General features: G+C 48.2%; 1 protein-coding gene across 4 annotated transcripts in view; it reads left to right on the forward strand.

Moving 5' to 3' along the window:
- osbpl3b (oxysterol binding protein-like 3b) overlaps positions 1–24,969 on the forward strand; it is a 307,799-nt gene that overhangs the window by 175,535 nt on the left and 107,295 nt on the right. For 3 of the 4 annotated variants that reach the window (XM_085988683.1, XM_085988680.1, XM_085988679.1), the window contains one exon: positions 2,966–3,073. The exons of the other annotated variant lie outside the window; for it this stretch is intronic. In XM_085988683.1, the coding sequence (XP_085844809.1) occupies positions 2,966–3,073 (108 nt within the window). The remainder of the gene's footprint in view (positions 1–2,965; positions 3,074–24,969) is intronic. 4 annotated transcript variants of the gene reach the window in all.

The raw sequence follows: 24,969 nt of genomic DNA on the forward strand, positions 1-24,969 counted from the left end.
GACAAATCTATTAGAATTTTCTGAGGGTGTTACTAACCGGGTAGATAAGGGGGAACCAGTGGATGTAGTATATTTGGATTTTCAGAATGCATTCGATAAGGTGCCAACTAAGTGCTAATTGCACAAGATTAGGGATCATGGGATTGCTAATATATTAGCATAGATAGACGATTGGTTAACAGACAGAAAAGAGTATGAGTAAACTGGTAATTTTCGGGGTGGCAGGCTGTAACTAGTGGGGTGCCGCAAGGATCAGTGCTTGGGCCTCAGCTATTTACAATCTACATCAATGAATTAGATGAGGGGACTGAGTGTAATGTATCCAAGTTTGCTGATGATACAAAGCTAGGTGGGAAAGTAAGCTGTGAGGAGGACGCAAAGAGGCTGTAAAGGGATATATGAAATAAAAACAGAAAATGCTGGAAATACTCAGCAGGTCAGGCAGCATCTGTGGAGAGAGAAACAAAGTTAACGTTTCAGGTCAATGACCCTTCGTCAGAACTGGAAAAAGTTGGAGATGGAACAGATTTTTAAGCAAGTGCAGGGGCAGGGAAAGGGGGGAGGGGAGGAAAGAACAAAAGGGAAGGTCTGTGATAGGATGGAAGGCAGGAGAGATTAAGAGACAAATGGGATGATGGTACAAGGCAAAAGGAGATGGTAATGGGACAAGTTAAGAAACAAAAGATGACCAGATGAAGTGTAAATGGCAATGGCAGAATGATCGACAGCTGCCATAAGAGAGAAAGAGAGAGAGGGGAATAAACTGAAACAAAAGATAAGGGCAGAGGTTATGGTCTGAAATTGTTGAACTCGATGTTGAGTCCCGAAGGCTGTAAAGTGCCTAATCGAAAGATGAGGTGCGGTTCCTCGAGCTTCATTGGAACAGTGTAAGAGGCCGAGGACGGCGAGGTCAGAGTGGGAGTGGAGCGGAGAATTAAAGTGACGAGTGACCGGAAACTCGGGGTCACTCTTATGGACTGAACGGAAGTGTTCCGCCAAGCGGTCACCCAATCTGCATTTGGTCTCCCCAATGTAAAGAAGACCGCATTGTGAGCAGCGAATACTCTGTACTAAATTTCAAGAAGTACAAGTAAATCCCTGGCTGGAACGTCTAGAGCTTTTGTAAAGGGATCTCGACTGGTTAACTGGGCAAGAAGGTGGCGGATGGACTAATGTGGGGAAGTGTGAAATTATCTACTTAGTAGGAAGAATGGAAAAGCAGAATATTTTTTTTTTTTTTTTTTTTCATAAAAAGGTGGAAGACTAGTAAATGTTGGTATTCAGAGGAACCTGTATCCTTGTACATAAATCATAGAAAGTTAACAGGCAGGTACAGCAAGCAATTAGGAAGGCAAATAGTATGTTAGCCTTTTATTGCAAGAGGGTTGGAGTATAAGAGTAAGGAAGTCTTTCTGCAATTATATAGGGGTTTGGTGAAACCACACTCTACAGTTTTGGTCTCCTTGCGTAAGGAAGGATGTACTTGCCTTGGAGGGAGTGCATCAAAGTTTCACTAGATTGATTCCTGGGATGAGGGGGTTTTCCTATGAGGAGAGATTGAGTAGATTGGGCCTATACTCTGGAGTTTAGAAGAATGAGAGGTGATCTCATTGAAATGTATAACATTCTGAGATGGCTTGACAGGATACAGGCTGAGAGGTTGTTTCCCCTGGTTGGAAAGTCTAGAACTAGGGGTCATAGTTTCGGGATAAGGTGTCGGCCATTTAAGACTGAAATGAGGAGAAATTTCTTCACTTTGGGGTAGAAAATTCCAAAGATTCACAACCCTCTGAGGGCTGTGGATGCTCAGTTGATGACTATATTCAAGACTGAAACTGATAGATTCTTTGGCAGTAAGGGAGTCCAGGGATAGGGTGGGAAAGTGGAGTTGATGTAGATGATCAGCCATGAACTTATTGAATGGCGGAGCAGGCTTGAGGGGCCATATGGCCTACTCCTGCTTCTAATTCTTATGTTCTGTTCCAATACTCTTCTGGCTGGCCTTGCACCCTCTGTAAACTTGAGCTTATCCAAAACTCTGCTGTCCATATCCTAATTCATACCCAAGTCCAGTTCACCCATCATCCTTGTGCTCGCTGACTTACATTGGCCCCTGGTCTGGCAACAACTTGATTTTTAAAATTCTCCTCCTTGTTTTCAAATTCCTCCATGGCCTCACTCCTCCCTATCCCTATAACCTCCTACAACCCTTCGAGATCTCTGTGCTCCTCCAGTTCTGACCTCTTGTACATCCTTGATTTTAATCGCTCCCCATTGGCAGATGTGCCTTCAGCTGCCTAGACTCTAAGCTCCGGAATTCCCTCCTAAACCCCTCTCTCTCGCGCTCTTTCCTTTAAGACACTCCTGAAAACCTACCCCTCTGACTAAGCTTTTGGTCACATATCCTAATATCTCTGTATGTCACTTGGTGTCGAATATTGTTTGACCATCCTGTGAAGTGCCTTGGGACGTTTTGCTACTTAAAAGGTGCGATATAAATGCAAGTCATTGTTTTGTAATACGTTAGACCTGATTCTTTGCATGCTCACTTCTAGCGAGGCACCACTTCAGGAGGTGCTTTCTAGCTGAACTTGTCCTTGTGGCTGTTCTCCAAGCATAAAAAGGAATAACTACAAATACACATCTTTTTAGACTAAAACTGCTGTAAAATACAGAAGTGCAACATTATTAGTAACAGCAAGCAGTCACTGTCAGCAGTTTGTATTGTGTGCAACACCAAATAATATTTCAAGATTTTAAGTTTACAGTTTCTACTCTGTACTACAACTCTACATTTATATATTTTTAAATTGGGATTGAGTTTATCAAGACTATGAAAATATCACATTTTCTATCGGGGCAATTTTTGTAAATCTTAAGCAGTTAACATGCTCAGTCTGTTTGGAGTACAGATTGTCTGTATTTAATAATTAATGCTCTGTGTTTCTTTAATGCCTTTTATCAGGCTTTAGCTCAGAATGCAGAGCTGAAAGGCCGGCTGTGCAGGATACATGCTGAGTCTAGGCTGATAGACCCAGCTGGCACTGTATATTCAAGTCCAGGTTTGGTTAAGGTGGGTCTGTGAAAATTTTGACCATTGTATCCATATTATTGATGTGGAATGTTCAGCATGCATCACTGGAATACAGTTTTTATTTCCTACAAGTGATGAAGCATTTAACTGATGAGCGTTGTAAAGATCCTCGCAAGTGGGATGCATCTGTAATGCCATAGTTACCTGCTGGGCATTCTATTCATACCATTCTTTAAATAAAAATTCAATTTCTCATTCCATCAAATTTTGATGACTGTTCTAAGTATGGAGGGCTCCTTAAAACTCATAGTCAACTGAGGCAATTCCTAATGTGTGTTTTGCTGCTGTATTTAACATCAAATGAAAGGATTTGAGCTGTTTATAAATCCTGTTGTAACTTTTTTTTTAATTGGTAATCAGACTAACTAATTTTAGGTCTGTGGCATGATGCTTGCCAGTAAAATGTATTTTTAAATTGCACTAAGTGCTGGTGCTATTAAGGATTGGAGCATGTCTCCCATGTTTCATTGTTAAGCACTGAGATCAGGTTATAAATTGCTTTAGTTGTAGGGTAAAGTTATTCTACCCTGCTCTCAAAATATGTGTTAATGTCCGTTTCAACAAAGCATCCCTTATTACACAAGTGTGCCATTTCCATTTCTGATACCTGTCATTTTGAAAACACCAGCAACCACACCACCTAGACTGCGTAATGAAATGGGGAACTTCAATAGTTTGTAAAAATGTTTACAGCCATTATTGAATTACAAAGCTACAAGTAGTAACCAAGTTGATGACCAACTATATAAAAAAAAGTTAGTTAACCAGACAAGTCTTTACATTTAATCTCTATGGTATACAAGCTTTTTTTTGGGGGGGGAGGGGGGAGAAATGGTGTGAGGAGGAGGGGTCTTGAAATAGCCCCTATTGTTGAGCTATTATTCAGAAGGTATTTCATAACCATGGAATAACATTGACTGCCCTATATCTACACAAGTACAGCAAACTTTAATTACAAATGAATGACTCATTTTTGCAATGCCATTGCAGAAACTGTATAAAAGATACTTTGCCTGGATTTATTGTCTGACCCTTTATGTACTTAAGACTTGAAGATTTTGAAACCCAGACTACATTCATATATGGAGCACAATGTGTCTCATCCCATGGTTTGTCTTTGATATTAAATGGGCACACAATGTGTTGGACCACCATTATGCAGTAGCAGGACCAGGGTACACTTCCAGGTGAAACAGCGATTTACTTGTACTTCTCGCAATCTAGTATACTGTATTCGCTGCTCACGATGCGGTCTCCTCTACATTGGGGAGACCAAACGCAGATTGGGTGACCGCTTTGCGGAACACCTCCGTTCAGTCCGTAAGGGTGACCCCGAGCTTCCGGTCGCCTGTCATTTCAATTCACCGCTCCATTCCCACTCGGACCTCACCGTCCTTGGCCTCTTGTACTGTTCCACGGAAGCTCAACGTAAACTCGAGGAACAGCACCTCATCTTCCGATTAGGCAGTCTGCAGCCTTCCGGTCTCAATATCGAGTTCAACAATTTCAGATCATAACCTCGGCCCCTATTTCATTTTCACTTATATTTTTCCACTCCTTTCCTTTCCCCCCCCCCCCCTTTTCCTTTTGTTTCTCTCTCACACCTGGCAGCTATCTTTTGCCCTGCCAGTACACTTTACACCTAATCACAGCCTATTACCATCTCGTCTAGCTTCTAATCTCTTTTACTTCTTTTGGTTCTTTAATTCTTTTGTCCGATCGCAGCCCTGCCTTCGATCTAGTTCCTTTTCTCTCCAGTTTTGAAGAAGGGTCAAACCCGAAACGTCAACTCAAATTTCTCTCCACGGATGTTGCCTGACTTGCTGAGTTTTTCCAGCATTTTCTGTTGTTATTTCGGATTTCCAACATCTGCAGTATTTTGCTATCGTACTAGTGTTTGGTTCACTGCCACACCTCTTCTAGGAATGCCTACCTTGAAGAAGTTCTGCTCTTCTCTGCGACGGGATCTCCGTTTGGCTCTTCAACCTTGTTCATCTTCATTACTTTCAGTTTCCCTTCTCGTGTTTGATCAGGTATCTGCCAAGACTCGGTTTCACAGCCACATCATTTTCCTCAGCAACTGTCTCCGGTTCCGACTTACTCCACGTGGATTCCAACTAAACTTCCACCCTTCGTGCTTCGGATCCACCCAGGATTACAAATATCTCCAAGATATTCATCGTTCCTCGAACTACTGCTCTCGCCGCATCCTGAGATCCACGCTCAACGCCATGCGGCGCCACATGAACACACTCGACTTCTCTCTTCAGCAACACCGGCGCACTCTATCTCAAAGCTGCCCGGGTCCTCAGTTCCACTTCATCCTTCGACTCATCCGACGCTTCAACAAAAAACTTTTCTTCTTCCTTTCCGATGTCAAGGATCGCAAGCTTCATCAACTCTTGGACACCAACGCCCCTCCGGAACCTTCTTCCCCTTCACTTTCCTCTGACCCCCCTTCTCCCAATCTCACCCCCTGCCGTGTGTTCACTATCCCCTCTGACCTTCCACTCTCTGACCCTGAACGATCAGTCCTCAGCAAAGGCCTGAGCTTCATCCCCTTACGCCCCCACCTCAATGAATTTCGAGCTCGGCACGATGCTGAGCTCTTTTTCCGCCGCCTTCGTCTCCGTGCCCACTTCTTTGGCCAGGAGTCCTCCCCCCGCACAACTGACCCTTTCTCCCGCTTGCAGAATTCCCATTCTACCTGGACCCCTCCCCCTGGCCTCTTACCCTCTCTAGATCTTTTCATCGCTAACTGCCGCCGTGACTTCGGCCATCTCCATTTCTCTGCTCCCCTCACTCACTCCAACCTACCTCCCTCTGAACTTGCAGCACTCCATTCTCTTAGATCCAACCCTGACATTGTCATTAAACCCGCTGACAAGGGTGGTGCTGTTGTTTGGCGTACTGACCTCTACCTAGCGGAAGCTGAACGCCAACTCTCTGACACCTGCTCCTACCTCCACCTGGACCATGACCCCACTACCGAACATCAAACCACCGTTTCCAAGACTGCCACTGACCTCATCTCCTCTGGAGATCTTCCCCCCGCTGCCACCAACCTCATAGTTCCCCAACCCCGCACAGCCCGCTTCTACCTCCTTCCCAAGATCCACAAACAGGACTGCCCTGGTAGACCCATCGTTTCAGCCTGTTCTTGCCCTACGGAACTTATCTCTTCCTATCTTGACTCTATCTTTTCTCCCCTTGTCCAGTCTCTTCCCACCTACATCCGCGGCTCTTCGGACGCCCTCCGCCACTTTAACAGTTTCCAGTTTCCTGGCCCCAACCGCTTCCTTTTCACCATGGACGTACAATCCCTCTACACCTCCATCCCCCACCCGGATGGCCTGAGGGCACTCCGCTTCTTCCTCGAACAGAGGCCCGACCAGTCCCCATCCACCACGACCCTCCTCCGCCTGGCTGAACTTGTTCTCACATTGAACAACTTCTCCTTTAACTCCACTCATTTCCTCCAAATCAAAGGTGTTGCCATGGGTACCCGCATGGGTCCTAGCTATGCCTGCCTTTTCGTGGGCTATGTGGAACAATCTTTGTTCCAGTCCTACTCGGGTCCCCTCCCTCACCTCTTTTTCCGATACATTGATGACTGTATCGGTGCCGTTTCCTGCTCTCGCCCCGAACTTGACAATTTCATTCACTTTGCCTCCAATTTCCACCCTTCCCTCACCTTCACATGGTCCATCTCTGACTCTTCCCTTCCCTTCCTCGACTTCTCCATCTCCATCTCTGGGGATAGGTTATCGACCAATATTTACTACAAGCCCACTGACTCCCACAGCTACCTGGACTACACTTCCTCCCACCCCGCTTCCTGTAAGGACTCTATTCCATTCTCCCAGTTTCTCCGCCTCCGCCGTATCTGCTCCGACGATGCCACCTTCCACACCAGTGCTTCAGACATGTCTTCCTTTTTCCGCAACCGAGGATTCCCCTCTACCGTGGTTGACACTGCCCTCGACCGTGTCAGTTCTATCTCCCGCACCTCTGCCCTCACCCCTGCCCCTCCCTCCCGGAACCACGATAGGGTTCCCCTTGTCCTCACCTTTCACCCCACCAGCCTCCACATTCAACGGATCATCCTCCGGCATTTCCGCTACCTCCAAAGTGATCCCACCACCAAACGTATCTTCCCCTCCCCTCCCCTTTCAGCATTCCGCAGGGACCGCTCTCTCCGAGACACCCTAGTCCACTCCTCTATCACCCCAAACAGCCCTTCCCCTTCGCCTGGCACCTTCCCGTGCAAGCGGAGGAGATGTAACACCTGCCCCTATACCTCCCCCCCTCCCCACTGTCCAGGGCCCCAAACACCCCTTCCAGGTGAAACAGCGATTTACTTGTACTTCTCGCAATCTAGTATACTGTATTCGCTGCTCACGATGCGGTCTCCTCTACATTGGGGAGACCAAACGCAGATTGGGTGACCACTTTGCGGAACACCTCCGTTCAGTCCGTAAGGGTGACCCCGAGCTTCCGGTCGCCTGTCATTTTAATTCACCGCTCCATTCCCACTCGGACCTCACCGTCCTTGGCCTCTTGTACTGTTCCACGGAAGCTCAACGTAAACTCGAGGAACAGCACCTCATCTTCCGATTAGGCAGTCTGCAGCCTTCCGGTCTCAATATCGAGTTCAACAATTTCAGATCATAACCTCGGCCCCTATTTCATTTTCACTTATATTTTTCCACTCCTTTCCTTTCCCCCCCCCCCCCCTTTTCCTTTTGTTTCTCTCTCACACCTGGCAGCTATCTTTTGCCCTGCCAGTACACTTTACACCTAATCACAGCCTATTACCATCTCGTCTAGCTTCTAATCTCTTTTACTTCTTTTGGTTCTTTTATTCTTTTGTCCGATCGCAGCCCTGCCTTCGATCTAGTTCCTTTTCTCTCCAGTTTTGAAGAAGGGTCAAACCCGAAACGTCAACTCAAATTTCTCTCCACGGATGTTGCCTGACTTGCTGAGTTTTTCCAGCATTTTCTGTTGTTATTTCGGATTTCCAACATCTGCAGTATTTTGCTATCGTACACACATTTCTTTGTCCATGTTATCAAATTTCTAACGTCGACTGTGGTGCTGTGTAGAGATTGGAGCCTCCATGGGAGAAAAGAAAACGAAGCGGGAAGTCATCCTCTGGCTCAGAGAAGCATTGACAGTAATCAGCGTACAAGTTGGCTGCCTGTGCATCTCCTAAAAGGACATGGGCAGTAGATACATGGGAAGACCATCATCTCCAAGTTGCACATCAACCTGACTTGGACATATATCGCCTTTCCTTCATTGTTGCTGGGTCAAATTCTGGAACTCTCTACTTAACAACACTGCAGAAGTGCCTCCACCACACGGCCTGCAGTGGTTCAAAAAGAAAGCTCACCACCACCTTCTCAGGGCGACTAGTGATGGGCTATAAATGCCAGCAACGCCCATATCCCGAGAATTAATTATTTTTAAAGTAGACTGAAATAAAGAGTTGCCCTTAATAACTCTTTAAAAAAAATAATCAAGATGGTCTGTGATTAACTGTAATATCTTTGTCTGTTTCCATTTTAGTATAAACAGAGTGTGGTTGACCTTGTTATGCAGCAAACTGGGAATTTATGGAAAAAGATGGTGGGAGGGAATTGAATTTTCAACAGTTTGTTTACTTTGTGGCAAAGCCACCAAGGGACTCCTGTATAACTGCCTTTAACAAGAGTGCTACAGCACCTAAGTTGTTTACTGTATGTAAATAGCCAGTTCTGGGTAGGTTCCAGAACCAGCGCGATGACGTCATCATGTTGGTCACATGACGTCCCGAATGGCGGGAAACGTGATGACGTCAGACTGGGAGGTTCCCAGCTCAGCTTGTGTAGCCAGCATTAAGAAAAGACCTGTTGATTGTTTCTCCTGCATACCATTGTTTGTTCTCTAGTTTACATTAAACTTCGTTTTATTATCAGACTGACTCGACCTCAGTACTTCAGTTAGGGATCTGTCGATTCCTACATTGGTGACCCCGAAGCTTCGCGGACGATTTTCGCGGAGGACGTGCAGAACAAAACGATGGCTGTTAATGCAGCGACCTTGAAGCTCCCTCAATTTTGGGAACAACAGGCGGCCTCCTGGTTCGTCCAAGTGGAGGCTCAGTTCCAGCTTCGGAACATAGTGCTGGATCAGACCCGTTATCTTTACGTGGTCTCTGCACTGGACAGCTCGACGGCTTCAAGGATCATCAGCCTGCTGGAGACCCCACCCATAGATAACAAGTATGATACGCTTAAGGCGCGACTAATGCAGGTTTTCAGCCTCACGAAAGCGGAGCGCGCGCGACGTTTACTCACACTGCCCAGGTTAGGGGACGCCAAGCCGTCCGAATTGATGAGCCAGATGCTCACGCTACTCGGTTCCGAGCTGCAGCGTTTCCTGTTTCGGGAACTGTTCCTGAGCCAGCTCCCCGAGCAGGTGCAAGCAGCCCTCGCCAGATCGGAGGCCATTTATGCGGTGATGCAGCAGTACTGCGCCACCTCGAAGCGTCGCGCCCCGAAGAACCCCGCCTTGGCACCTCCACCATCTGTTACTATCATGCCCGTTTAGGCCCAAAAGCCAGATGCTGCCGTCCTCCCTGTAGTTTCGTGCCTAATGCACCGAGAAAGCAACAGCACCGGCTGCGTGAGCGGAAGGACGACCCCGAGGTCGGTTTCGCAACTACGATGGCGGTTGGAGATTCTGGGAAGTTACTTTATATCTCCGACTCCATTTCGGGCCGACGGTTTTTGTGTGACACGGGCGCCCAGTGCAGCATCCTTCCCGCTTTGATCCTCGACGTCAGGGCCGGGAGGCGCAGTTCCCCACTCCGGGCTGCCAACGGCAGCGCCATTCGTATGTTCGGGACGTGGCAGATCCCGGTGTGTTTCGGCGGGCCAAGTTTCCTATGGGAGTTTATCACCGCCCAAATCGATCAGGCAATCCTCGGCGCTGATTTCTTCTGTGCTAATAACTTATTGGTTGACTTACAAAATCGCCGTCTGGTTCACACCACCACGTTTGCCTCCATCCCGTGCTTTCGGGGTTTCGGCGCGACTCACACGGTTTCCTGCACCCTGCCGGTGGCCGCCGACTTCGCCCGCCTTCTCGGGGAATTTCCGGATCTAACTCGGCCCATCTTCTCGGCGACGACCGCTAAACATGGTGTGGAGCACCACATCGCGACGACCGGCCCTCTGGTCTATACCCGGGCTCGGCGGCTGGAACCCAGCAAACTCGAGGCCGCGAAGGCGGAGTTCGCCAACATGGAGCGGCTGGGGATTGTTCGCCGGTCGGATAGTCCCTGGGCTTCGCCACTTCATATCGTCCCTAAGCCCGGTGGTGGTTGGCGGCCCTGCGGCGATTACCAGCGCCTCAATGAGGTCACGACGCCCGACCGGTACCCAATACCGTACATCCAAGATTTCTCCGCACATTTGGCGGGCAATTCGTTTTTTTCCAAGATCGACCTCGTCCGGGGGTACCATCAAGTGCCCATCCACCCCCAGGACATCCAGAAGACGGCTGTCATTACCCCGTTCGGACTGTTTGAGTTCCTCCAAATGCCGTTCGGGCTCAAGAATGCGGCGCAGGCATTCCAGCGCCTTATGGATTCAGTGCTGCGGGATCGCAAGTTCCTGTTTGTGTATCTCGATGACATCCTGGTCGCCAGTACTTCGAAAGAGGAACATCTCGACCACCTGCGCCTCCTTTTTCGCCGCCTCCATCAGCATGGCCTCATAATTAACCCAGCCAAATGCCAATTCGGGATGCGACAAATCGACTTCTTGGGCCACCGCATCACGGCGGAAGGAGCAGTGCCGCTTCAGTCGAAGGTGGAGGCGATTGCTGCTTTTCCACGCCCGCAATCCGTTAAAGCGCTCCAAGAGTTCCTCCAGTATGGTAAATTTTTACCATCGGTTTGTTCCCCGGGCCACGCAGCTCATGCGGCCACTCTACGAGGCACTCCGAGGGAAACCGGGGAAAGAACCTGTGGTCTGGACACCAAAGATGGATTACGCTTTTGTGGACACGAAAGATGCTCTCGCAAACTCAACGATGTTGGCGCACCCGCAGCCTGGCGCCACCATCGCGCTTACAACCGACGCTTCGGACTACGCCGTAGGCACCGTGCAGGAGCAATGGGTCGAAGGGACGTGGCAACCGCTGGTGTTTTTTAGTCGCCAATTGCCTTGTAATGAACGTAGCTACAGCACGTTCGACAGGGAGCTGTTTGCGTTGTTTCTGGCCATCCGCCATTTCCGTTTTCTGTTGGAGGGATGCCAATTCACCACGTTTGTGGATTACAAGCCCCTGACGTTTGCTGTGGCCAAGACGGCTGAGCCGTGGTCACCTCGACAACAACGACAACTCACCTTTATTTCCGAGTTCACCACTGACATCCGGCACGTGGCCGGCAAGGACAATGTGGTCGCCGATTGCCCCTCTCATGCGACTGTCCAGGCCGTCCAGCTGGGACTCGATTATTCACTCATGGCTGCTGACCAAGCGGCTGATCCGGAAACGCAAGCTTTCTGCACCGACTCCGCCTGCCTTCAGCCAGCGGATGTGCTTTTCCACTCTGCTGGCACCTCCCTGCTCTGCGACGTCTCCTTGGGGAACCCCCGCCTGATCGTTCCGCTGTCCTGGCGTAGGAACGTTTTCTATGCCATTCACGGGCTTGCGCACCCTGGCGTGTGGGCTTCACAAAAACTACTGGCTTCCAAGTTCGTCTGGAGAGGAACGCGAAAAGATGTCCGCGACTGGGCCAACACCTGCGTCATGCGCCAGCGAGCTAAGGTGCAGCGACACGTCAAAGCTCCGTCGCCGTTTTCAAAGTACCGGAGTGGCGTTTCGATCACGTCCATGTCGACCTCGTTGGCCCACTGCCGCCGTCACAAGGTTTCACACATCTTTTGACTATAGTCGACCGTACCACCAGGTGACCGGAGGCCATTCCTTTGACGTCCACCACCTCCGCGGATGTTGCCCGGGCTTTTCTCTCATCCTGGGTTGCACAGTTCGGCGTTCCGTCTGATATTTCATCGGATCGCGGGCCGCAGTTCTCGTCTGCTTTGTGGAACGCCGTCACCTTGGGTTTGGGCACCAAGCTCCATCGTACCACGGCTTACCATCCGCAGGCCAATGGATTATGTGAGCGTTTTCATCGGTCCTTGAAGGCGTCGCTGTGGGCCTGCCTCCAGGGGACCGCATGGATGGACAAGCTGCCTTGGGTGATGCTCGGGTTACGCACAGCGCCAAAACATAGAAACATAGAAGATAGGAGCAGGAGTAGGCCATTCGGCCCTTCGAGCTGACCTGCAGGCATCGGCTGCCGAACTGGTTTATGGACAACCGCTCCGGGTGGCCGCTGAGTTTCTTCCGTCAACAACGCGTCCTTGGTCGGTGGCCGAACAACTGCAGGCTCACCGGGACACAGCTCAATCTTTCCGGCCCATTTCGACGTCACATCACGGGCTGCCCGCGTCACACATTCCGCCGGAGCTTATGCGGGCCAAATTCGTTTTTGTCAGGCATGGCGCCCACCGTAGTCCTCTCACACCTCCATATACGGGCCCTTTCCAGGTACTACAGGCAGGCATCAAGAGTTTTTTAGTGGACATCGGGGGCAAGCCTGACCACATTTCCGTGGACCGCCTCAAGGCCGCACACCTGGACCTCGAGCGACCGGTCGAGGCAGCGCAGCCACCGCGTCGTGGGCGGCCACCCGTGGCCACTACGCCTGAACAGACTGTTCCGCAGACCAGCTCATCGTCTACCCAACCCATTCCTCTCCGGGAATATCGGAGTCGTTCGAACAGGCTCGTCCGACCTCCTCCGCGATTGACTTTTGCGGTTAAAGACACTTCTGGGGGGGCGCATGTGGCAAAGCCACCAAGGGACTCCTGTATAACTGCCTTTAACAAGAGTGCTACAGCACCTAAGTTGTTTACTGTATGTAACTAGCCAGTTCTGGGTAGGTCCCAGAACCAGCACGATGACATCATCACGTTGGTCACGTGACGTCCCGAACGGTGGGAAACGTGATGACGTCATGATGTCAGACTGGGAGGTTCCCAGCTCGGAGCTCGTGAAGCCAGCATTAAGAAAAGACCTGTTGATTGTTTCTCCTGCATACCATTGTTTGTTCTCTAGTTTACATTAAACTTCGTTTTATTATCGGACTGACTTGACCTCCGTACTTCAGGTAGGGATCTGTCGATTCCTACAACTTATCTATGGTACTTGTTTGTCATTTCAATATGTAAGTCAATTGTTCAACTGGGCTCCGTATACTCTGAGCTAATTTTTCCCAGTAATACTGTCTGCTTTTTCATCCAGCAATGAAGCAAACATATGAAAACTAATTCTAATCTTATTTGAAAAGATGTTAACTTTTCTCTAACCCTTGCTTGAAAACTTTCTGTAGAATGAATGGTTAAAATGGAGGCTTTCTTTCCAGAAATGATGTGCCTGTTTTTAATAAATTTATCTCTGCCATTCTAGGATCATTGAAGCCATTGTCTTTGATCCCCACTGCAAACTCTGTTCCCTGGTCACCGATTCCATCCCTGACCTCTGTCTGAAGCTGAGCCAGACCATTCACAACCTAGGTGTTATGTTTAATCCCGAGATGAGCTTCTGACCACATCTGCTCCATCACCAAGATGCCTACTTCCACCTCTGTGATATTGCCCGATTCTGACCCTGCCTCAGCGCATCTGCTGCTGAAACCCAAATCCATGCCTTTGTAACCTCCAGACTTGACTATTCCAATACACTCCTAGCCGGCCTCCCATCTTCCACCCTTCATAAACTTGTGCTCATCTGAAAGTCTGTTGCCTGTATCTTAACTTGCTCAAAGTCTCGTTCACCCATCACACCTGTGTTTGCTGACCAACACTGGCTGCCGGTCCGACAGCGCCCCAATTTTAAAATCCTCATCCTTGTTTTCGAATCCCTCCATGGCCTCGCCCTCTCCATCTCTGTAACCTCCTCCAGCCCTAAAAGCCTTTGAGGCTTCTGCGCGCCTTTGATTCTGGGCTCTTGCGCATTCCCAATTTCTAATTGCTCCACACTATTGTGGGGTGTGTGTGTTACTCTGTCCTGATAGCGCCCTCTGTGGCGCGACATTGATATCGCTCCTGCTAAGCACCTTGGGACGTTGTTGCTACATCAAATGCGCTATATAAATATATACGTTGTTGTAGTACAATCACCATTAAGCATATGCACAGCTTCAAAGTTGCAATTATAGCCTTGTGATAATTTTCCTTTTTTAAAAGAAAAGTTACATTTTTGTAGATTTTTAACGGTTGCCAATTACAATGGCACCTGACTAATCACTCAATAGTGACAAAACCACCCAATCAGTTGCAGCAGCCAGTAATGTTCCTTTCAATCCTCTTAAGCAGCTTATTAGCCATTTAATCATTAGTTGATGAATCTGTCAGCCAGCTGTTGAGTGCACAATACTTGTGTGTAATTGCTCCACAATTAGTGTAATAACAACCTGCACTTGTATCGCACATTTAATATAAAATGACTTAAAACACTTCCCAGAAAAAAGGGAAAATGAATATTAAACAGTTGTAAGGAAAGAGTTGAAAGGTAATCAAAATCTGTTGAAACATTTGAAGGTGGGGAAGAGATGTAGCACGGTGCAGAGATTTAGGAAGAGTGTTTGAGTGCATGGCACAACGGCTGGAGGCTTTGCTTTAGGGTTGGGGGAGCAGAGATGCGCACAGTAGCCAGATTCAGAAGCAAAGGTGTGGAGGAGGCTGCAAACGTAGATCGGGACATAACTGTGGATGTATTTGTACATGATGTCGAGGATTTTGAACTCAATACGCTGGTAGAACAGGGAGCCAGTGGAACATGGCAAGGACCGAAGTAATGGATGAGTGGAAGATAACAGAATTTTAAGTAAGTTTGAGATAAGCTGAACTCTGGTTGAGCAGGAGGTTGTGTTTAACCAGCTCCAGGTGAGTGATCAGCCAGCATGAGGTATCGAGCCAGGTGAAGAGCTTCTGCTGGGAGTCACAGAGGATGGCTTCAGTTTTCCCCATTGTAGAGTAAGAAGATATTCTACCTCAGATAAGATGTCAGATAAGTAGTTGAATAGCACAGCAACAGGTGTGAAAGGCTAGGCTAAAGCATTTGCAAACATCTTCAACCAGAAGTGCTGAGTGGATGATCCATTTCTGCCTACTCCTGAGGTCCTCACCATTACAGAAGCCAGTCTTCAATCAGTTTGATTCACTCCACGTGATATCAAGACATGGCTGAGTGTACTGGATGCAGCACAGACGATAGGCCCCGACAACAACCCGACTGCAGTGCTGAAGACTTGTGCTCCAGGACTAGCCACTCCTCTAGCCAAGCTGTATTCCATTGCAGCTACAACACTGGCATCTACCCAACAAAGTGGAAAATTATGTCCTGTTCACAAAAAGCAGGACAAATCCAATCCGGCCAATTACCGCCAAATCAGCCTACTCTCGAGCATCAGCAAAGTGATGGAAGGTGTCGTCGACAGTGCTGTCGAGCAGCATTTACTTGCCAATAACTTTCTCACCGATGCTCAGTTTGGCATCAAGGAGCCCTGGTAAAATTGAAGTTAGTGGGAATGGGGGGCGGGGGGCAACTCTCGACACATGGAGTCATGCCGCAAAAAGGAAGAACACTGTGATTGTTGGAGGTCACTCATCTCAGTCCCAGGGCATCACTACAAGAATTCCTCAAGGCAGTGTTCTGGACCCAACCATCTTCAGCTGCTTCATCAATAACCTTCTCTCCATCATAAGGTCAGAAATTGGGTTGTTCGCTGATGATTGCACAGTGTTCAGTTCCATTCGTGACTCCTCGGATAATGAAGCAGTCCGTGCACACGTGCAGCAAGGCCTGGACGATGTTCAGGCTTGGGCTGATAAGTGGCAGGTAACATCCGCACCACACAAATGCTAGGCAATGACTATCTCCAACAATGGTGTGGAGATGCCGGAGTTGGACTGGGGTGGACAAATGTAAGAAGTCACACAACACCAGGTTATAGTCCAACAGCTTTATTTGAAATCACAAGCTTTCGGAGCGCTGCTCCTTCTTCAGGTGAAGTGGAGAAATGCATAAAGACACAGCTTATATAGTCAGAGAATCATGTCAGATGTTTACAGGTAACCTTTCCAACTGCCATTTATCACACCTCGGCAGAGAGATAATCACAGCAGTCAAAGGTGTGAATGGTGTCCAAACAGGTCAGTCAGGGAAACATTACATCAAAGAACAATGAGGTGGGGTCACAAGGGGTCAAATATTGCAGATGCTGGGGTCTGTATGAAAAACAAAAAAACAGACAAAAAACATTTTTTTTGGCTGGAAATCACAGCAGGTCCGGCTGCATCTGTGTAGAGAGAACAAGCCAATGTCGACTCGAGTCTGGATGACCCTGCGTCAGGCGGGGTTACATGTAGCGTGACATGAACCCAAGATCTCGGTTGAGGCCGTCCTCATGGGTGCGGAACTTGGCTATCAGTTTCTGCTCGACGATTTTGCGTTGTCGTGTGTCTCGAAGGCCACCTTGGAGAATGCTTACCCGAAGATCGGAGGCTGAATGTCCTTGACTGCTGAAGTGTTCCCCGACTGGGAGGGAACACTCCTGCCTGGCGATTGTTGCGCGGTGTCCGTTCATCCGTTGTCGCAGTGTCTGCATGGTCTCGCCGATGTACCATGCTCCGGGGCATCCTTTCCTGCAACGTATGAGGTAGACAACGTTGGCCGAGTCACATGAGTATGTACCATGTACCCGGAGCGGAGAAACTACGCCATGTTCTTCGCAGCCTTCAACATGTCATCGATGACGACGAACACCTCGCTAAGGCCATCCCCACGCCTCCACTACTCGCTTTCAAACAGCCGCCTAACCTCAAACAGACCATCGTTGGCAGCAAATTACCCAGCTTTCAAGAGAACAGCGACCACGACACCACACAACCCTGCCACAGCAACCTCTGCAAGACATGCCAGATCATCAACACAGATACCATCATCACACGTGAGGACACCACCCACCAGGTACATGGTACATACTCATGTGACTCGGCCAACGTTGTCTACCTCATACGTTGCAGGAAAGGATGCCCCAGAGCATGGTACATCGGCGAGACCATGCAGACACTGCGACAACGGATGAACGGACACCGCGCAACAATCGCCAGGCAGGAGTGTTCCCTCCCAGTCGGGGAACACTTCAGCAGTCAAGGACATTCAGCCTCCGATCTTCGGGTAAGCATTCTCCAAGGCGGCCTTCGAGACACACGACAACGCAAAATCGTCGAGCAGAAACTGATAGCCAAGTTCCGCACCCATGAGGACGGCCTCAACCGAGATCTTGGGTTCATGTCACGCTACATGTAACCCCACCTGACGCAGGGTCATCCAGACTCGAGTCGACATTGGCTTGTTCTCTCTACACAGATGCGGCCGGACCTGCTGTGATTTCCAGCCAAAAAAAATGTTTTTTGTCTTTTTTTGTTTTTCATACAGACCCCAGCATCTGCAATATTTGACCCCTTGTGACCCCACCTCATTGTTCTTTGATGTAATGTTTCCCTGACTGACCTGTTTGGACACCATTCACACCTTTGACTGCTGTGATTATCTCTCTGCCGAGGTGTGATAAATGGCAGTTGGAAAGGTTACCTGTAAACATCTGACATGATTCTCTGACTATATAAGCTGTGTCTTTATGCATTTCTCCACTTCACCTGAAGAAGGAGCAGCGCTCCGAAAGCTTGTGATTTCAAATAAAGCTGTTGGACTATAACCTGGTGTTGTGTGATTTCTTACATATCTCCAACAAGAGAGAGTCTAACCACCTCCCCTTAACATTCAATGGCATTACCATTGTTGCATCCCCCACCAACATCATCCTGCGGGTCACCATTGACCAGAAACTTAACTGGACCAGCTACATAAATACTGTGGCTACAAGAACAAGTCAGAGGCTGGATATTCTTTGGCGAGTGACTCACTTCCTGACTCCGCAGAGCCGTTCCACTACCTTTTCAAGGCACGAGTCAGGCATGTGATGGAATACACTCCACTTGCCTGGATTAGTGCAGCTCCAACAACACTCAAGAAGCTCGACACCATCCAGGACAAAGCAGTCCGCTTGATTGGCACCCCATCCACCACCTTAAACATTCACTCCCTCCATAACAGACAACTGACGCAACATGGCTGTAGTGTGTACCATCCACAAGATGCACTTCAACTTGCCGAGGCTTCTTCGACAGCATCTCCTTAACCCACAACGCCTACCACCTAGAAAGACGAGGGCAGCAGGTGCATGGGAACACCATTTCCTTCAAGTTCCCCTATAAGTCACATACCATCCTGACTTGGAAATATATCGTCATTCCTTCATTGTCTCTGGGTCAAAATCCTGGAGCTCCCTACCTAACAGCACTGTGGGAGTACCTTCACCACATGGACTGCAACGGTTCAAGAAGGCGGTTCACCACCACCTTTTCAATGGCAATTAGAGATGGCAATAAATGCTGGCCTTGCCAGCGGCGCCCACATCACGTGAATGAATAAAACGATGAAGGAACAGCGATATATTTCCAAGTCAGGTTGGTGTGTGACTTGGGGAACTTGGAGGTGATTCGCCCATGCGCCTGCTGCCCTTGGCCTTCTAGGTGGTAGAGGTCATGTGTTTGGGAGGTGCTGTCGAAGAAGCTTTGACAAGTTGCTGCAGTGCGTCTTGTAGATGGTACACACTGCAGCCACGGTGCACCGGTGGTGGAGGGAGTAAATGTTTAAGGTGGTGGATGGGGTGCCAATCAAGTGAGCTGTTTTGTCCTGGAAAGGCTTTGGGGAGTCAGGAGAGACACTACACAGAATACCCAGCCTCTGACCTCCTGTAGCCACAGTATTTATGTGGCTGGTCCAGTTAAGTTTCTAGTCAATGGTTGCTCCCAGGATGCTGCTGATGGGGGATTCGGTGATGGTGATCATGCTGAATGTCATGGGGATGCGGTTAGATGCTCTCTTATTGGAGATAGTCATTGCCTGCCACTTGTGTGGCGTGTATGTTACTTGCCACTTATCAGCCCAAGACTGAATGTCGTCCAGGTCTTGTTGCATGCGAGCATGAACTCCTTCATTATCTGAGGAGTTGCAAATGGAACTGAGCACTATGGAATCATCAGCGAACGTCCCTACTTCTGACTCTATGATGGAGGGACGTTCATTGATGAAGCAGCTGAAGATGGTTGGGCCTAGGACACTGCTCTGAGGAACTCCTGCAGTGATGTCCTGGGGCTGAAAAGATTAGCCTCCAACAACCTCCACCATCTTCCTTTGTGCTAGGTATGACTCCAGCCAGTGGAGAGTTTTCCCCCTGATTCCTATTGACTGACTTCAATTTTATTAGGGCTCCTTGATGCCGCACTCTCTCAAATGCTGCCTTGATGTCGAGGGCATTCACTCTCACCTCACCTCTGGAATTCAGCCCTTTTTTCCATGTTTGGACTCAGGCTGCAATGAGGTTTGGAGCCAAGTGTTCCTGGCGTAACCCAAACTAAGCATCGGTGAACAAGTTATTGGTGAGTAAGTGCTGCTTGGAAAGTGTCGTCGACAGTGCTATCATCACTTTGCTGATGATTGAGAGTGGACTGATGGGGCGGTAATTGGCCGGATTTGATTTGTCCAGCTTTTTGTGGATATTGCCTGGTAGATGCCAGTGATGTCTGTACTGGAACACTTTGGCTAGAGGCACGGCTAGTTCTGGAGCACAAGTCTTCAGCATGACAGCCGGGATGTTGTCGGGTCCCATAGCGTTTGCTGTATCCAGTGCACTCTGCCATTTCTTGATATCACGTGGAGTGAATCGAATTGTCTGAAGACTGGCTTCTGTGAGGATGGGGACCTCGGGAGGAGGCCGAGATGGATCATCCACTCGGCATTTCTAGCTGTAGATGGTTGCAAACGCATCAGCCTTGTCTTGCACTCACGTGCTGGGCTCCCCCATCATTGAGGATGGGGATATTCATGGCGCATCGTTCGTCCGCCGCCTCCTCCTCCCGTTAGTTGTTTAATTCTTCACCGCTATTCACGACTGGATGTGGCAGGACTGCATAGCTTTGATCTGATCTGTTGGTTGTGGGATCGCTTAGCTCTGTCTAGATCTGTTCTGAATCTATCCCATTTAGCACGGTGGTACTGCCACACAACACGATGGAGAGTGTCCTCCGTGTGAAGATGGGACTTAGTCTTCACAATGACTGTGTGGTGGTCACTGCTACCAATACTATCGTGGACAGATGCATCTGCAACAGGTAGATTGGTGAGAACAAGCTCAAGTAGGTTTTTCCCCTTGTGCTGGTTCTCTCGCCACCTGCTGCAGGCCGAGTATGGCAGTTATGTCATTCAGGACTTGGCCAGCCTCTCTCTCTCTGATCGAAACTGGACATGGTACACACAGTGCACAAAAACACAGCGCTCTCCAGTCTTAATTAAATTCTTGTTTCAAATTGGGCTTTTTCCCAACTGGAACTTGTGTTCACAGCAAAATGGTGATTTTCATTAGTAGAGTGAATCTCATGATCCAACACCTGCGCTTCTATGTGTATGACCAGGATTAACAACTCCTCCCCACTTGTTGTTTAACTATTGAAGATGCCCATTATGTTGTTCATGGCTCTTTCAAAAGGCAGAAAATACCATACCATGAAAGCAACTTGTTCAGGTTAAAACAGAGATTTATGAGTTGAATAATAATAGAAGCAGCAAGATACTGAGACTACAATACGAAAAAAAAAGAATCGGCCCACAAGGAATTTAATTGGCCTTTTTTCAAACCAGGTTCTTGCACAGCTTGATAAGTAACCGAATGTTTGGCTGAAAGTCTTTCATAGCCCTTCACAATGTATTAATGTACATGGATAGTGTCAATTTGCAGTACACGCATAGCTCAGATTTTTGGACAGAAATCAAGACGAGGTATTTCTCCAGTACTTGTAGTCTAAGGCCTCCTGAAGTTGGGATTATTTCTCAACCATTAGTAAAAATGCAATTAATATTGTGTAATAAAAACAGAAAATGCTGGAAATACTCAACAGGTTAGACAGCATCTGTGGAGAAAAAAAAGTTAACATTTCAGGTCGATGACCTTTCATCAATTAATACTGTGCATCATGCCAATGAGCAGATGCTCTTGCATCGTCCAGGTATCCCAGCTAAATGCTTTCACTGTCTATGATGCAGTTTGCATCTAAATAAAACCTCTATCCTGACTAAATTTCCTCCTCTGCCCCATAAGCATCTCAACCTAGATTTTCTGAAGATTTGCTATCTGTTTTTGGCAAGAATTGGAAGTGTGATATGGAGCCTTTGTGCTGGCTCCCTGTCCATTCCCTCCCCTCTCCCTCTTTCCCCCCCCCCCCCCCCCCCCAGTAGCTTTCTGAGGATTTTCGGCCATATTTGTGTGGGCAAATTCACCTGAGAGAATATTGACAAGGATTAGGTCATCTCAATATATTTAGTAATGCTGAGGATCAGGAACACCATTGCATTCCTTATGTTCAGCATAAAGGCAGAGAAGAGGTGATATGAGACCTTAAGGGACTGCATTACCTAATCCAATTGATCAAGAGTCAGAAATTTCAAGATTAAATTACATTTTTTTTCTACTTCAGCAAGTACCTCCAACAAAGTAGTTATTTTCCCTGCACTCCACTTTTCCCTCCCCCCCGCCCCCCCCCTCCCCCTGAACTTGAGTCAGTGACACAGTAGCAGTAAAAATACTGCCAGGAGTCCGTGAACTGTATACAAATGAGCCTGACCCCAGAAGATTTGCAAGGGATCCGGACACGGGGAGCACAGCCTTGCTGGATTGGAAAATCTAGGCTTTCATCTCCTGGCCACCATCTTGAAATTAGAGTAAGGGAAGATGGCTTCTGTTTTACCTCTAGATACTTTAAACTACTTTGTGAAATTAAAAAAAAAGTAAAATTCCCAATTTGCCACAAACTCCTAATTTATTACACATGTAAGCTACTGATTTTGGCTACGTAGTTCAGAATTGCATTTGTATTGTTGCTCTGCAGTGACTGGACATGTTAAGCACCGTCTCCTACTACTGTACTAGATGTCTTGCCATCTTGGTTGTTTTGTCACCATTCACAGAATACGTATGTTATCCATTTTTCTTCCTATATACAAATACTTCACACTTGGCTGTATTAAATTTCATCTGGCATTGGCCCACGCTCTCATTTTACATGACTCATTTCATCAGTCTTGCAATTTCCTGTAAATTTGATTAATTTACATTGTGCCTCTGCATCCATCATTAATGTAAATTAGAAACAGTAGGGGCCCCAACACGGATCCATGCTGAACTCCACTTAGCATTCATCATGCTCTACCCCCACTCTATTGTTCCCCTGAAATTTAAATTTTTTCCCCTATCCTTCAGTCAATCCCTTGTCCATTCCCAGGTTTTGCAATGAGTCTCACTGTTTCAAGCCATGTAGCAGTGTTTTCTTCCAGAAATTAGAAGTTTTTTTTGGAAGGCTTTAAGCTCCAGCATGTTACCAAAGCGTGGTGCCTTCAAACTCCATCCAACTAACCAGTGACTTTTGTAAAGTATGTGTCTATACTTAATCCAATAATGAAGAGACAGCTTGGAGGATTCAACGTAGGTCTTTACTTAATACCAACAGGCGGGGAACTGAGGGGAGATCAGTACCCACAGTACTATTTATACCCCTATGGCCAGGAGTGGTACTACGGTATCACAACTCCCTACAAAGTAGTGCTGCCCTGGCCATAGGTTTAAAGTAACATACCTATTACATACACAACATTCCTCCCCTATTAATTAAAACGTACCCGTGCAATTAAGTCAATAGCTGCCCTATAACTAGGGCTAATAACATTTGGTAACACAATATACATAACATATTTACATCAAGAGTTGTCTACTTATATACATATAAACAGAAACATGTTATAGATTCAGTCTCTGAGGAGGCCTCCTATCTCGACTAGGATAACGCCTTTCTCTAGTCGGTCTCGGTGTAGGCGGCGGTATTTCCGTCACCCCTTCATCGCTGGACTCGTCGGTGTCTGATGCCACATCCTGTGCCGTGGAGATCACTGGAGTGCTGAACTCCTCGCAATCCTGAGACCTCTGTAACGACGAGCTGGGCCGTGATTCCGCTGTAACAATGTGCTGAGACGTTTGAGGTAGTGAATCAGTTGGGTTTCTGGACTCCACAAGTTGATCAGCATGTCGTCTGATTATGCCTTCCCCTGTCTCAACTGTGTACATCAAGGGTCCCTGGCGGGCCTTTATCGTACCAGACCGCCACTTTTCATTCCGATAATCACGGGCCGACACTTGCTGCCCCACCTCGAAGCTCCGTGTCTGTCTGTCAGGAGCCCTACGAAATACTCGGTTTTCCACATCTCTCCGAATGTTTGGTCTGAGCAATTCAATGCGAGACCTTAACCTTCTATTAAAGAACATGACGGCGGGGGCCTGGTTGGTCCCCGTATGTGCAGCAGTACGGTATGCGAATAGGAAGTTGTCCACCTTGTGTTGTAGTGGCAACCTTTCCTCCCCCATCGCCTTGATGGCCTTTTTAAAAGTCTGTACAAAGCGCTCTGCCAGCCCATTTGTAGCCGGATGATATGGTGCGGACGTATAATGTCGCACTCCATTCCTTTTTAGGAATGCTTGAAATTCTTCTGCCACAAATTGTGGCCCATTGTCCGAACAGACTTGCTCGGGCACCCCGTTTCGGGCAAAAATGGTCCTTAAGACTGCGACCGTCTTTTCGGCTGTCGTTGATGACATCTTTATGACCTCCGGCCATTTTGAATGGGCGTCCACTACAATAAGGAACATTGCATCCAGGAAGGGGCCAGCGAAGTCCACGTGGATCCTTTGCCACGGCGTTGAGGGCCACTCCCACGGATGTAGCGGGGCTTGTGGTGGTACGTTCTGCACCATCTGGCACCCTTGGCACGCTTTTGCTACTTCCTCAATGTCCCTGTCAATGCCGGGCCACCAGACGTAGGCTCTGGCGAGGCTTTTCATTTTGACACCCCCCAGATGACCTTCGTGTAAGTCCTGCAACACTTTATGTTGTAATTTTTGAGGGACCACCACCCTGGCTCCGCACATCAATGTGCCCCGGCAGACGGACAACTGGTCCTTCCTTGCCGAAAACACCGGCAGTGATGCGTCACCCTGCGCCGGCCAGCCTTTCACGGTTAACTCGTAAACCCTTGCCAATGTCGGGTCGTTCCGTGTTTCCCGCTCGATACATTGGCTGGTGATGGGCAAGTGTTCCATAACAGCCGTATGATATATTTCCACGGGATCCTGTACTATCTCTTCGATCTCGGCAGGCAAGGGTAGCCGCGACAGGCCATCCGCATTGCCATGCTGTTTGGTACCCTTATATTCGATAAGGTACTGGTGTGCTCCTAAGAACAGTGACCATCTCTGTAGCCTTTGGGCCGTCATCAGGGGCACCCCTTTTGTTGGATTAAATATCGACACCAACGGTTGATGATCCGTCAGTAGTGTGAAACGTTGCCCATGCAGGTAGTGGTGGAATTTTTTTACACCCCACACCAGACTGAGGGCCTCCCTGTCGATTTGCGCATAGTTTCTTTCGGCTGTAGTTAACGACCTTGAGGCAAATGCTATTGGCCTCTCCGTCCCGTTGGGAAATTTGTGTGACAACACTGCCCCTATACCGTACGGGGAGGCATCACATGCCAACCTCATTGGCATTTTTGGGTCAAAGTGTGCGAGCACTTCCTTTGATGTA

Source organism: Somniosus microcephalus, chromosome 5 (assembly GCF_052327205.1).
Source record: "Somniosus microcephalus isolate GS21.2 chromosome 5, FLI_Smic_1.0, whole genome shotgun sequence".
NCBI lineage: Eukaryota > Metazoa > Chordata > Chondrichthyes > Squaliformes > Somniosidae > Somniosus > Somniosus microcephalus.